The following is a 12,084-nucleotide window of genomic DNA, read 5'->3' on the forward strand; positions in this document are numbered from 1 at the left end:
GGCTGACGTGTCCATTATATTATATGGACGAACCCTGCTTCCAAAGCCTTCCATCCCCATGGGAGTCCCGTTGGCTAGAGGGGGGTCCCCGTGGGAGTCCCGTGGGCCAGAGGGGGGTCCCTGTGGGAATCCCGTGGGTTAGGGGGGATTCCCACAGGACCCGCGGGATTCCCGCGATCCCTGTTCCCGTGCAGACCTCTACTCAAACACTTTCGTTTTTGAAGTTAAGAACTCTTCATGTCCAAGGGTAGAGGCAGCATAACACTTTAAAACCCTTTTCTTTTTTATATTAAGAAACAAAATAAATTTGGAAAATCAGTTACTTCCATTATTTCCTTCTGTTTAGAGATTTTTTTTTTTTTACAATTAGTCTCTCAGCTACCTAAAAGCTCCTTTTATTAAGGTGCGCTAGCATTTTTAGCGCTTGCTAACCCCATGCTATGCGGCTAGAACTAACGCCAGCTCAATGCTGACGTTCACGTCTAGCGCACATGGCATTGTAGCGCGCGCTATTCCGCGCATTAATGCCCTAACGCAGCTTAGCAAAAGGAGTCCTAAATCTTGTTTGCAGTTCTACATCTTTCTTGTTGGCCGAATTCCCATAAACACAAATTTCAAGTAAAATTAGATGTTCCTGTTATCTTTTGTGAACTGGTTGTACAAGAAAACTTATTGTAATCTCACGTTAATTGACTGATTTTCAAATCTGTCCTGGGTAGCAGCTACCACCTGGATTTTTTAGGATACCCACAATGAATGTGCCTGAGATAGACTTGTATCTCCATTGTATGCAGATTTATCTCATGAATATTCATTGCAGATATACTAAGAACCTGACTGGCTGCTGCTCCTTCAGGATGGGTTAGGTCAGTGTCTGTCAAACTTTTTTTTAGCTCTGGCACACTAGACGGAGCAAATTTTTTCGCAGCACATTATAATTGAAATTATAAAATGACACAACCAACAAAAAAATTAAATTTGAGAATTATTTATTTAAAGTACTTTAAGCTATGGATGGGTAATTGTAACAACTATGAAACTAAAGTAGATAGAATAGAATTGGTAATCAATGCGATGGATGTGCTTGTTTTTGAGTGCAAATTAACTCAAAATGCGGCTCAACAGTCGACAAGCAAACACACATTTCATCATCCACCATCTGCAGTCATTCTCCTTTTTTCGATTTCGTTTCTGTCAGAGCTGAAAATACAAGTTCGCAAAGATAAGAAGATCCAAACAGTAACAAAACCTTGAAGGCTTTGTTACTCAAGTTAGGATAACTACTACATAAAAAATAAAATTACGTGCCGTCAGTTTTCAAGGACCAATCACATCAAAGAATGATGCTTGTTTGGGTGGTTGTATCCTTACGCATACAGATAGCTCATAACATTGACAGCCATGTGTACGCGACGTACATATCATCTAGACCAGTGTATACTTATGAAGGGGATTTTTTTTAAAAAAATTTCAAACTTTAATAGTGCAATACCACTAATAAATCAGAAAAACTGCACAAAACACACTAATAATTATACAATTATTACATTAAACAATCATTTTCTCCCATCTTCATCCTTAATATATATATGATGTGATTACCAATTAGAATTAATAATTAAACTATCAAAATACAGTCTCCTCCCCCCACCCACCCTCCCTCCCTGGATGTGTAATGAAATCTAATGGAAAAGAAAAAAAAAAAAAAAAGGAAACATGCCCCTTATTGTAAAGCAATAAAATGAGTCAATGGACTCCATATATCGTTAAAGGAATTACTATTCCCTAAACTTTCCACCATCATCATCATCATCATCATGATGAAGGGAATTTTTTAAATTAAAGTACACCCGAAATCTTTTCAGGTCACACCACTGTGCCATGGCACACAGTCTGAGAGATACTGGGTTAGGGTAATCACTTTGTTACTTGATCTGAGAGGCAGAGTTTCATTGCCTTTTAGAGTGCATTTAGAGTCTTAGCATGACAACATGTATGTTTATCCTTTGCTTGCAGAGTGTGAAGATATATACAGGAAAGGTGGAGAAACCTCAGAGATGTACCTGATTCAGCCTGACAACTTGGGCAAGCCCTACAGAGTTTACTGTGATATGGTCACCCAGAATGGAGGCAAGTTATAAATACAATATGATTTATTGCAGACTACCCAGCTTATACTCCCTCCTTTACAAAGCCGCGCTAGCGTTTTTAGCGCCGGTCCGCGGCGGTAACAGCTCGGATGCTCATAGGAATTCTGTGAGCATCCGAGCTGTTACCGCCGCGGCTGGTGTTTAAAACACTAGCACGGCTTTGTAAAGGAGGGGGGGGGGGGACAATCAATACCAGCATTAAGCATGCACGGCTCTTTTAGGAATGTTCTAGGTCTAAGACCATTTTAGCACATGCCTTTGTATATTCCCTGGGGAAAGAGCCTGGAAGGGCTGGGTTTATCTTTCTGCTGCCATATCTGTTACGGGAACATCTGATGCTTGGTAATCATCCACTGGATATCTACCTTGTTTCCCCGAAAATAAGACCTACCCCCCAAAATAAGCCCTAGTTAGATCGCCCCCGAAGCCGCTCCCAAATGTCCCGGTGCTCCTCCCCCTCCCCCATCCAGCATCTTTCCATCTCTTCCTCCCATCCGAACCCTGCCGACCCTCCCACTGCGAGACCTCCCTCCCTCCAAACAGCAGCGTCGGCAGCATTTTAAACTGTCATCAATGACGCGGCATAGGGAAGGCCCCGGTGGGAGAAGGCGAAGCAGCCTATTTAGAGTGCTGCCGACACTGCTGTTTGGAGGGAGTTATGTCGGTTTCACAGCAATGCAGCAGAGGGTAGGACCCGGCAGGAGAAAAACGCAAAGCAGCCTGTTTAAAGTACTGCCAACACTGCCTTTTGGAGGGAGGTATGTCGGTCTCGCGGTGGGAGGGTTGGTGTGGTTCTGCTGCACAAGGGTGGGTGGGTAAGAGGGAGGGTGGGATAGAAAGATGCTGCTCAAAGGTTCTGCTTCATGGAGGATGGAAGGGAGGGAGGGATAGAAAAATGCTGCAGAGGGAAGGCACAAGGGGATGGGTGAGAGGGGAGGAAAGATGCTTCACATGTGGGAGAGAGAAAGGAAAGAGGACTGGGGTGGAGGAAAGGAAGAGAGAGATGATCATTGTACATGAAAAAAGTAAAACATCCCCTGAAAATAAGCCCTAGTGTGTTTTTTTGACCCCAAATTAATATATTTGACACTGTCTTATTTTCAGGGAAACACGGTAGTTATCTTTACCTGTCTTTTCAAATACAATACCAGTTAAGTCTGGCATTTTGAAAATGCCTGGTTAAAGATAACCAGATAATTTCTTTGACTGGTTAACATTAGCTGGATAGTGCTGAATATTTGCACTCTCTGGTTAAATTTTAGCCATGCCCCGGCGCTTTCTTTGTCCTCGCTTCATTTTTACTGGCTAAATTTTCACCAAACATTAAGTTGTCCAATTATAATTTCAGTGGATAGTGATCAAGATATTAAAAAAAAAAAAAATACTATTTATCTGTTTAACTCCAGAAGATAAGTGGATAAGTCATTTAAAAATTGTAAATAGGAGTAAAATGACACCAATAACACTGGCTTACTGAAGGAAACTGGACTCCTGTTCCCCACCCACCATAAGTATCCACCTTTTGATCAAATTGACAAGCTATATACAGCCCCTGAACTACCTTTAAACATTATTTTCAAAAAGCAAAACAAGTTTTGGGTGAAATTCATCTTTTCCTAATTGCACTTTCATTTATCAGGCTGGGTACTGATTCAGAACCGACAGGATGGCAGTGTTGGTTTTGGCAGAACCTGGGATGCCTATAAAAACGGATTTGGAAATATCGCAACTGATGGAGGAAAAGGGATTTGTGACATGCCAGGTAAAATCATTCACAAAAACAGGATCTCAACCTTCCCCGCTCGTTGACCGAGCCCAAATTAAAGACCGCCATGCCTTGGATTGTGTGTGCCTGACCAGGCCTCGTTCAACACATTCTTTAATTCTGTTCCTTTTCAGGTGAACTGTGGCTCGGTAATGACAAGATTAGCCAACTTACCAAGCTGGGAGGCACTGAAGTTTTATTTGAGATGGAAGACTGGGAAGGGAATAAGGCGTTGGCTCAGTACAGCGGCTTCACAGTGCAGAATGAGGCCATGAAGTACCAACTCTCTGTCAGTGGCTATAAAGGCTCTGCTGGGAATGCTCTTATTGAGGGCGCCTCACAGCTCTTCGGAGAGAACAGGACCATGACCATACACCAAGGCATGCATTTCAGCACCTACGACAGAGACAATGATGGATGGTATGTGTATTACAAAGAGATTGGTTGACATGAAGACGGAAGCATCTTACAGAGATAGAAAGGGTGGGGGTAGCGGGTCAACACCTACTGATGCAACAATATACAGAAAAAAAAGTTTAAAATAATTCATTTTGCAGTTAAAGTAAATGCACTACCCACCTCCCCCCCCCCAACACACTTTTACAAAACCACAGAAGTGTTTTTCTATAGTGCAGGCCAGCACGCTGAATGTTCTGCGCTGCTCCCGACACTCATAGGAACTCTATGGCTGTCAGATGCAGCGCAGAGCATTCAGCGCACTGGCCTGTGCTAAAAACCTTTTTTCGCGGTTTTTATAAAAGGTGAGTGGGGGTGGTAATTGAAGCATCCATTCCTTATTCTGATTTGCACATTATTCCTAAGGGGATCATGGTGATTTCAAGGCTTTGGAAATATGCTCCTGCTTAGCCACCCCCTGCAATGACAGGAAAAGAATCGGGGTGCTCCTGTGCTGTTCCTCATCAGAGCCCCTCAGCCTAATTCCATGTATAGCACTAAAAATTGCGCATGGAGATTTTTTGCATGCAATTTAACCGAATAACAAGCCAATTAGTGCCAATAATTGGGTGCTAATAATTGGTGCTAATTGGCTTTAATTTAAATTGACATATGCACTTTAAAGTGTCAGGATCTGCGTGCACATTTTACGCATGGTTCCGAAAAGGGAGTGTGGACACGAGAGGGTCATGAGCGTATCAGGGCCATTCCTGCAATTTATGCCTGCTGTGATGGAATAAGGGGGACCTATGCCTAATTTTGGGGTGAGGGTTTAGCTAAGTGCAGGTCTCAGCACTAACGGGGGGGAAGGGGAAAGGGAGGGAGGTGTGCGCTGAAGTCAGCGATTGTCGCTAAACCTGTTTTCACAGCTTTAGCGATGATCGCCGTTACCAACCCGATGCACAAAACGGCCCACCGCGTGATTGTCCCCTCGATCGCCCATTCGTGCTATTTTCCCCTCTACACGCAACAGCTTGGCCTGCACCTGCAGCATATCAGTAGGCTTTTGTAATAATGGGCTTACACTGACAGCTTACCAAGCCTTGATTTTTTTTTTTTTTTTTTTTTGCAGGACAACTGCAGATCCAAACAAGCAGTGCGCAAAGGAAGACGCCGGCGGCTGGTGGTATAACAGATGTCATTCGACCAATTGCAATGGCAGATATTACAAGGGTGGAGTGTATTCTTGGGACATGACAAAACATGGCACAGATGATGGCGTTGTATGGATGAATAAAAAGGGTTCCTGGTATTCTTTCATGACAATGAGTATGAAGATTCGACCGGTATTTGAACCATAAAATGATTCAACCAGTATTTCAGTTCTAAAAAGATTTGACTGGTATTCCAATGAGGGCATGCCACAAATACAAAACATTTCAGCTAACATTTGCAGAAATTCTAAAAAATGTCAGAATAATGCTAGACACAGATGTTTGAACCTTGCTGTAACAATACTGGTGAAAAAAATGACTTAACATGTTGCCAGCTGATGCCTCAACGTCTTTAGGTCTGTGTTTCCATGAGAAGAAAGTAGCTGAAATAAATGCAGATAATAAATGAATTGGCCTGCAGTATGACTTATATTTATGTTTATTTACTGACCTAAGCAGTTTACAAAGTATCAAACTAAAATGAAATTAGGTACTTGAGAAAAACGACCCTATCTCTCCCGAAGGCTCATAATCTAGCTAAAGTACCTGATTAAAATAAAAATATGTAATACATTTCTATGATCAAAAATCAAAGAAATAGAAATAATGAAAGAAGATAAAACATTAAAGATAAAATAAAACAACTTTAAGAGATAGAAAAGTCTCTGAGGCGGCTTGATAGTAAGTTCAGTCTGCAGAACCAGGTCAACCGGCCACCAGTATAGAAGCAGGACAAGGAACCACACCCTTGAAGACCACCATGACAGCTGTCACCGGACAGGCAAGGCCAGGCGCCGCCGACAGCAGACCCCTGAAGTGAAGTCCAGTTTCCCTTCGATGGGTCCAACAACGCAGCTGCAGGAGTGCAAGTCTGTAGAGGAGAGGGGGAGAGAGGGCAGGCCACAGGAGATCACTTCAAAACCAAAAAAAAAAAGGAATCCAAAGTGCCCAAACCAAGGTCAAAGAACTGCAACAAAAAGTGGAATGTGCCACCATGGTGTCAGGAAGAGCACACACACCAATGTATTATAGAAACAATCTTGATTGTAGATAACAGAGAAACACACGAGTCAATTTTCAAATGTGGATGATGGTCAAAGATGTGGAAGGGGACCCGACAGTCCATTTTTCGGCAGCAAGGGTCTAATTCTATAAATGGTATCACTAGATGGCAAGATAAGTTCCATGAAGAACTCAAAACTGATTAATGAGCTTAATTGGCTCCACTCAGCTGGTATGTTCCTCCTATCTGTGTCCTTCTCTTCAACTGCCAAGATGGTAAAGGGGATAGAACTCCTCTCGTATGAGGAAAGACTAAAACGGTTAGGGTTCTTGGTACAAGTGGATCGATTTTCCACTCTGTCAACAATTACAAAGACTAGGGGACACTCGATGAAGTTACAGGGAAATACTTTTAAAACCAATTGGAGGAATTTTTTTTTTCACTCAGAGAATAGTTAAGCTCTGGAACGCGTTGCCTGAGGATGTGGTGAGAGCGGATAGCATAGCTGGTTTTAAGAAAGGTTTGGACAAGTTTCTGGAGGAAAAGTCTATAGTCTGTTATTGAGAAAGACACGGAGGAAGCCACTGCTGGCCCTGTATCGGTAGCATGGAATATTGCTACACCTTGGGTTTTGGCCAGGTACTAGTGACCTGGATTGGCCACCGTGAGAACGGGCTGCTGGGCTCGATGGACCATTGGTCTGACCCAATAAGGCTATTCTTATGTTCCAATTCGCGAATCATCTTCCACTGATTCAAGGCCACTTTTGAAGCATGAATACCATTCAAAATACCTTCCATGACTCCTGACATGTTCCCCATAAGCCACTTTCAACCCAATTTAAAACAGAACCGTAGTGCTGCTCATTACGGTTGCACATGATGAAAAGTAGCCGATCGCGAAAACACACTTTCACAAAAAACTGCTGTAGTTTGGAGACAAAAACAGATATCAACAAACGGAAAAAAAGAAGATTACTCGTGGGGTTTCAAGCTACTCAACGCCACCCAGCATATCTCAAAAGAAAAACTTCCCATTGGCGTGCAATTCAAACTGTCCTGGAACGTTTTGAACAGACCTGTTAATCACAGGAAGTGCACCTTATGAAAATTAAAACTTTAAGCAATTAATTTGTAAGAATCATAATGAAGAATTTGAGTAGTAAGAACAGCACGAAGCAACATTCTGAGTAGGCCATGATCAAATTCTTTAACCATAGCTTTTGTTCCTGCAGGTAAACATTTACATTTTAAGAACAGCAGAGGTTCTCCATTCATAGGGTTACCAGACATCCAGGAAAACCCGGACATGTCTTCTTTTTAGAGGACTGTCCGGATGCCCAGAGGGATTTTCCAAAACCTGGTAGTTTGTTCAGGTTTTGGAAGACCCTGAGCTCAGGGCAGTGCCTGGAGGGCTCTGTGCATGCATGGATGTTGATGTGATGTCACATGCATGCACGTATGCAGATGGTGCCATCATGTCGATGATCGCACATGCACAGAGCCCTCCAGACGTGGCTCTTAGCTCAGAAAACAAGAGGTTCGTGTGGGGGCGGGGCCATAACAGGGTGGGGCTGTGGGCAAAACGGGGCAGGGTCGTGTCCTCTTTTAAACTGCAAAATCTGCTAACCTTACCCATTCATTGTTCTCAGTAGTGTGAGACCTACAAAATTGATAAAGTATGTCTACCCCAATTTTTTTTTTCTCTCTGTTCAGCTCAGTTGTTCAGGCAGGGATCAATGCAGCAGCAGCAATGCTAATCTCTCTCTCTCTGTTCCAGTTTAAACTGTATTAGAGGAAAGGTATTTCCCTATTTTTCCCTAGCATCTTGCCTCAGGGTCAAGATTTCTATGGCAAATCTACATAGTGGACCTAAATGGAAGATGTCTATTCCGTGTTCCACAAATCCTTGAGTATAGATGATGCTCTGAGGGGGTGGGAGAACACAAACAACCTGGCCTCTCTTCATTAACCCAGTTTGGTACCCCATCACACAGCCCCCTCTCAGCTCATTACAACTCAACACAGTTCATTACCCTGCCTGGGTCACAGTGAGCTGCTTAACTTCAGGTACTGCTCTCCTTGACTAAATAAAAACCTCCAAAATGCACATGTACCCTGTTTTTTCTTGAAAGTAACAACCAATGGTGAGTCTTGCTTTTCTAGAGAACCAACTAGGCTTGTCACATAGCTCTGGCTTGTCATCCAACTTAGCGAGATAAATTATTCTTCATTTTATGTTAGCATTATATTCCTGTATTCAGTTATCTCTTAATATTCACATAGTACTTTTAATCCCCTGAAAGCCCTCACTTCAGGCCACTGGGCAGGAAGGATGCTCAATCCCTCCTGCCGGCAGGCCTGCCTTTTCAAAATGGTAGGCCTTCCCCTTCCTAGTGCATCCCAGAGGCCTAAGCCCCTGACTGGATCAGGCGCCTATGGCTAACTCCTAAATGGCAGGTCTAGCTGCTTTATTTTCCTGGCAGCTCAGATCCTGCCAGTAAATATCAGCCCTGATTCCTCATAAATGGAGGGGCATTCCTTTTTGAGAATCGCAAGGAGAGCTCATTTTAATATTAATGACCTCGTACTACCATTTTAATATTAATGACCTCGTTGTACTACATTTGCATAGAACAATCAGAGGCTGCTAGAAAGCACGGAAAAAACAATGCTGAGCTATTATGAGAATTGGGAGGTCAAATATATACACTTAACAATGGTTTAGTGCCATCATTATATGCACAGTGAGTTTAGAGAATCTGGGCCTCAGTCCTGGATTTCTGCAACCCTATCCTGGTACTTGATCATGTAAACCCAGGGTTGTTCCTGGAAGGCAAGATTATCAGACAGAAACTGACATATTTTGGACATGTGATGAGGGCGAATTCACAAGAAAAAAGAGGTGCTAATCGGAATGGTCAGTGGTAAAAGGAAGCAGGGGAGACCAAAGATCTGTTGGCTGGATACCATCAAGAATGACACAGGAATGAACATCAAGCAATTGAAAGAAGCCGTGGAAAACAGAAGCATGGTGAAGACTGGCCTACAGAGCATCCAAGGATCGGACATGACTGAATGGATAATAGTAGTAGTATCCTGGTACATGATGGGATTTGAAGTGCTGATTTCAATTAGTGGAATCAGGGACTACAAATACAAGGGATGTTCAATAATTTATTTACCTCAATAGGAAAGAAAAGTTTTCAAAAAAGTTTTGTTTTATGTTTCAATATAGTCCCCTGATAGCTCAATACACGTCATCTACTTTTCCTGCAATGACTTTCACCCCTTTGAAAAGAATTCTTCTGTTTGACCTTCAAACCAGGACATCACAGCTTCCTTGATGTCTTCATCACTTGAAAACCACTGTCCATGGAGAGATTTCTTCAAAACTTGGAACAGGGAGGTCAGAACTATAGGGTGAATGGTTTAGCTGCTGAAACTCACATTCTCAGAGGGCAGCCTGTGATTGTCTTGACATGTGCACCAGCACATTGTTGTGAAGAAGCAGCATGCCTGCTGTGAATTTTCCTCATCTTTTTTTCCTTGATTGACTCTGACGAAGTGATCATTGTGTTGACGTAACTCTTTCTGGTCTTGTGTGACATGAACTCCAGAAGCAAAAGTTCTTCATTATCTCAGAAGACAGTTGCCATGACTTTGTCTGCAGATTTTTATGACTTGAACTTTTTTGGGGTGGGGGATGACTTCTGTTTCCACTGCATTGATTCCATTTTGGACTCAGGATTTCTGTGATAGACCTAAGTCTCTTTTCCAGTCACCAAACAATGAAAAAAATTCACTCCTTCACAGAGCATCTCCAAGTTCTCCTGACTGGAGCCTCGTGGCCTTCTAACATGGCGTCAGCATTCTTGGAACCCATTTTGCACTAACCTCGGACATGCCCAACTTTTCATTAATTTTCGAACTGTACCTGATGAGGTGCCCATTTCTTCAGCTATTCAGGAAACCATGATTCATCTGTCTGACAAAATTAAATCCTCAACTCTTGCACATTTCTGTGGAAGTTGCTTTCACAGGCCATCCAGTGTGAGGGTCATCTTCAATGGACTCTCTACGCCACTTAAATTGCTTGCTCCAAAATTTTACTTTGTAGGATGATGGGGTAGATTCACCATAAACTGCAGTCATGCATTCATGGATCTCTTTTGGCATTTTCCCTTCTTTTGTGAGAAATTTTATCACTGAATGGTGCTTCAAATGTAGCAATTTCTTACTTGATTCATATGAGGACTCTCCTGACATCCTGTCTCTTGGAATGTTAGACTAGCACTGAGCCGTAATTGTGCATGACTAACCTTGGGACATGTCACAACATGCACAGACTTGTTTCTACATGCTTTCTACTTTCTTTCATACTCAGAACGTTGCATTGGGCTATAAGTTCAAAAGCAGGACTGACCAAAAAATCTCCCTCCTAGGGCTGGGTAACTTGGCAGCAATGGGCTAAAAACCAAGCAAGTCATTTTCACTCTTCATTGCCTCTGGTACAAACCAGAGATTTCAAGAGTGGACTGCCCCAAAAAATGAGATTTAAGTACAATTTTATTTTATTTATTTAATTCATTTTCTATCCTGTTCTCCCCAAATTGCTCAGAATTGATTATAGCCAAAATAAGAACTGACTGTACTGAAAACTAGTGCGCAGAGAGTGGAAAGGATTTATAAAGAATATGCTCAGAAAAGTGAAACTCTGAAGAGAGAGTGACAACCCTCTCTTGGGGTAAGAGTTTACCGTCCAGTCATTGCATAATTGACTCAAAAAATCACTCTCTGAGAACTAGTAAAAGTAATAAAAGCTAATTTTAAATCTTGAAATTTCTAAACACAGTCCAGGTTCAAAAATTTTTTTTGAGATATGAAATATAATAAATCTCATTGGATTTTTGATGATGCACTTATCTTATAAAGATAGGGGTCTCGGGTCTCAACGTGGCCCCGTTTCGTGGTCTGCTTCAGGAGACCCAAAATCAATCTTTAAACATTATAAGTTGTGATGCATGAGAAGATCATTTGCAGAAGGAGTTCAAAATTTATAATGCATATCCATGAGAAGATCTACTATCAAAACATAGCACAGATAATCACATAGGACAGCTGTGCTGTAACAAAGTAACATCTTGTGGGCTACAAGGAGGGAAGCACAAAAATTGTAACATACCGTTTGCAGAAGTGTTTCTGATGCTCCAAACAACAGAGAACACTGCCAATCCCGCAAAATTTAACCCGAACCGAGAGGGGGAGGGGAAAAAACTCTGTGCCGCGGCGCGATGACATCATCACGTCGGCACACGGAAAAAATGCTTATGTACATAACCCACTGTGATTTGAATATAACAAGTTATAGAACAGATACAAAGCACAAAAATGAGTTAAAGAAAGGCCACCCATTCAATTTCATTGTTCAGCCCTTCTGGGAAAAGTGTATTCAAATCATAAATCCACCTTTGCTCTTTTCTCCAGAGGAGCTTAGCCATGTCACTGCCCCTCGTAGTAGGTATAACATCTATCACTGAAAATCTCAAATCAGACG

General features: G+C 42.2%; 1 protein-coding gene across 5 annotated transcripts in view; it reads left to right on the forward strand.

Annotated features, from left to right (window-relative positions):
* Positions 1-5,945, forward strand: part of FGB (fibrinogen beta chain) — a 37,993-nt gene extending 32,048 nt beyond the window's left edge. For all 5 annotated transcript variants that reach the window (XM_033941100.1, XM_033941119.1, XM_033941110.1 and 2 more), the window contains 4 exons: positions 2,017-2,130; positions 3,790-3,912; positions 4,050-4,335; positions 5,444-5,945. In XM_033941100.1, the coding sequence (XP_033796991.1) occupies positions 2,017-2,130; positions 3,790-3,912; positions 4,050-4,335; positions 5,444-5,672 (752 nt within the window). In that variant the 3' untranslated portion in view covers positions 5,673-5,945. The remainder of the gene's footprint in view (positions 1-2,016; positions 2,131-3,789; positions 3,913-4,049; positions 4,336-5,443) is intronic.
* The last annotated feature ends 6,139 nt before the right edge of the window (positions 5,946-12,084 follow it).

Source organism: Geotrypetes seraphini, chromosome 1 (genome assembly GCF_902459505.1).
Source record: "Geotrypetes seraphini chromosome 1, aGeoSer1.1, whole genome shotgun sequence".
Lineage (NCBI taxonomy): Eukaryota > Metazoa > Chordata > Amphibia > Gymnophiona > Dermophiidae > Geotrypetes > Geotrypetes seraphini.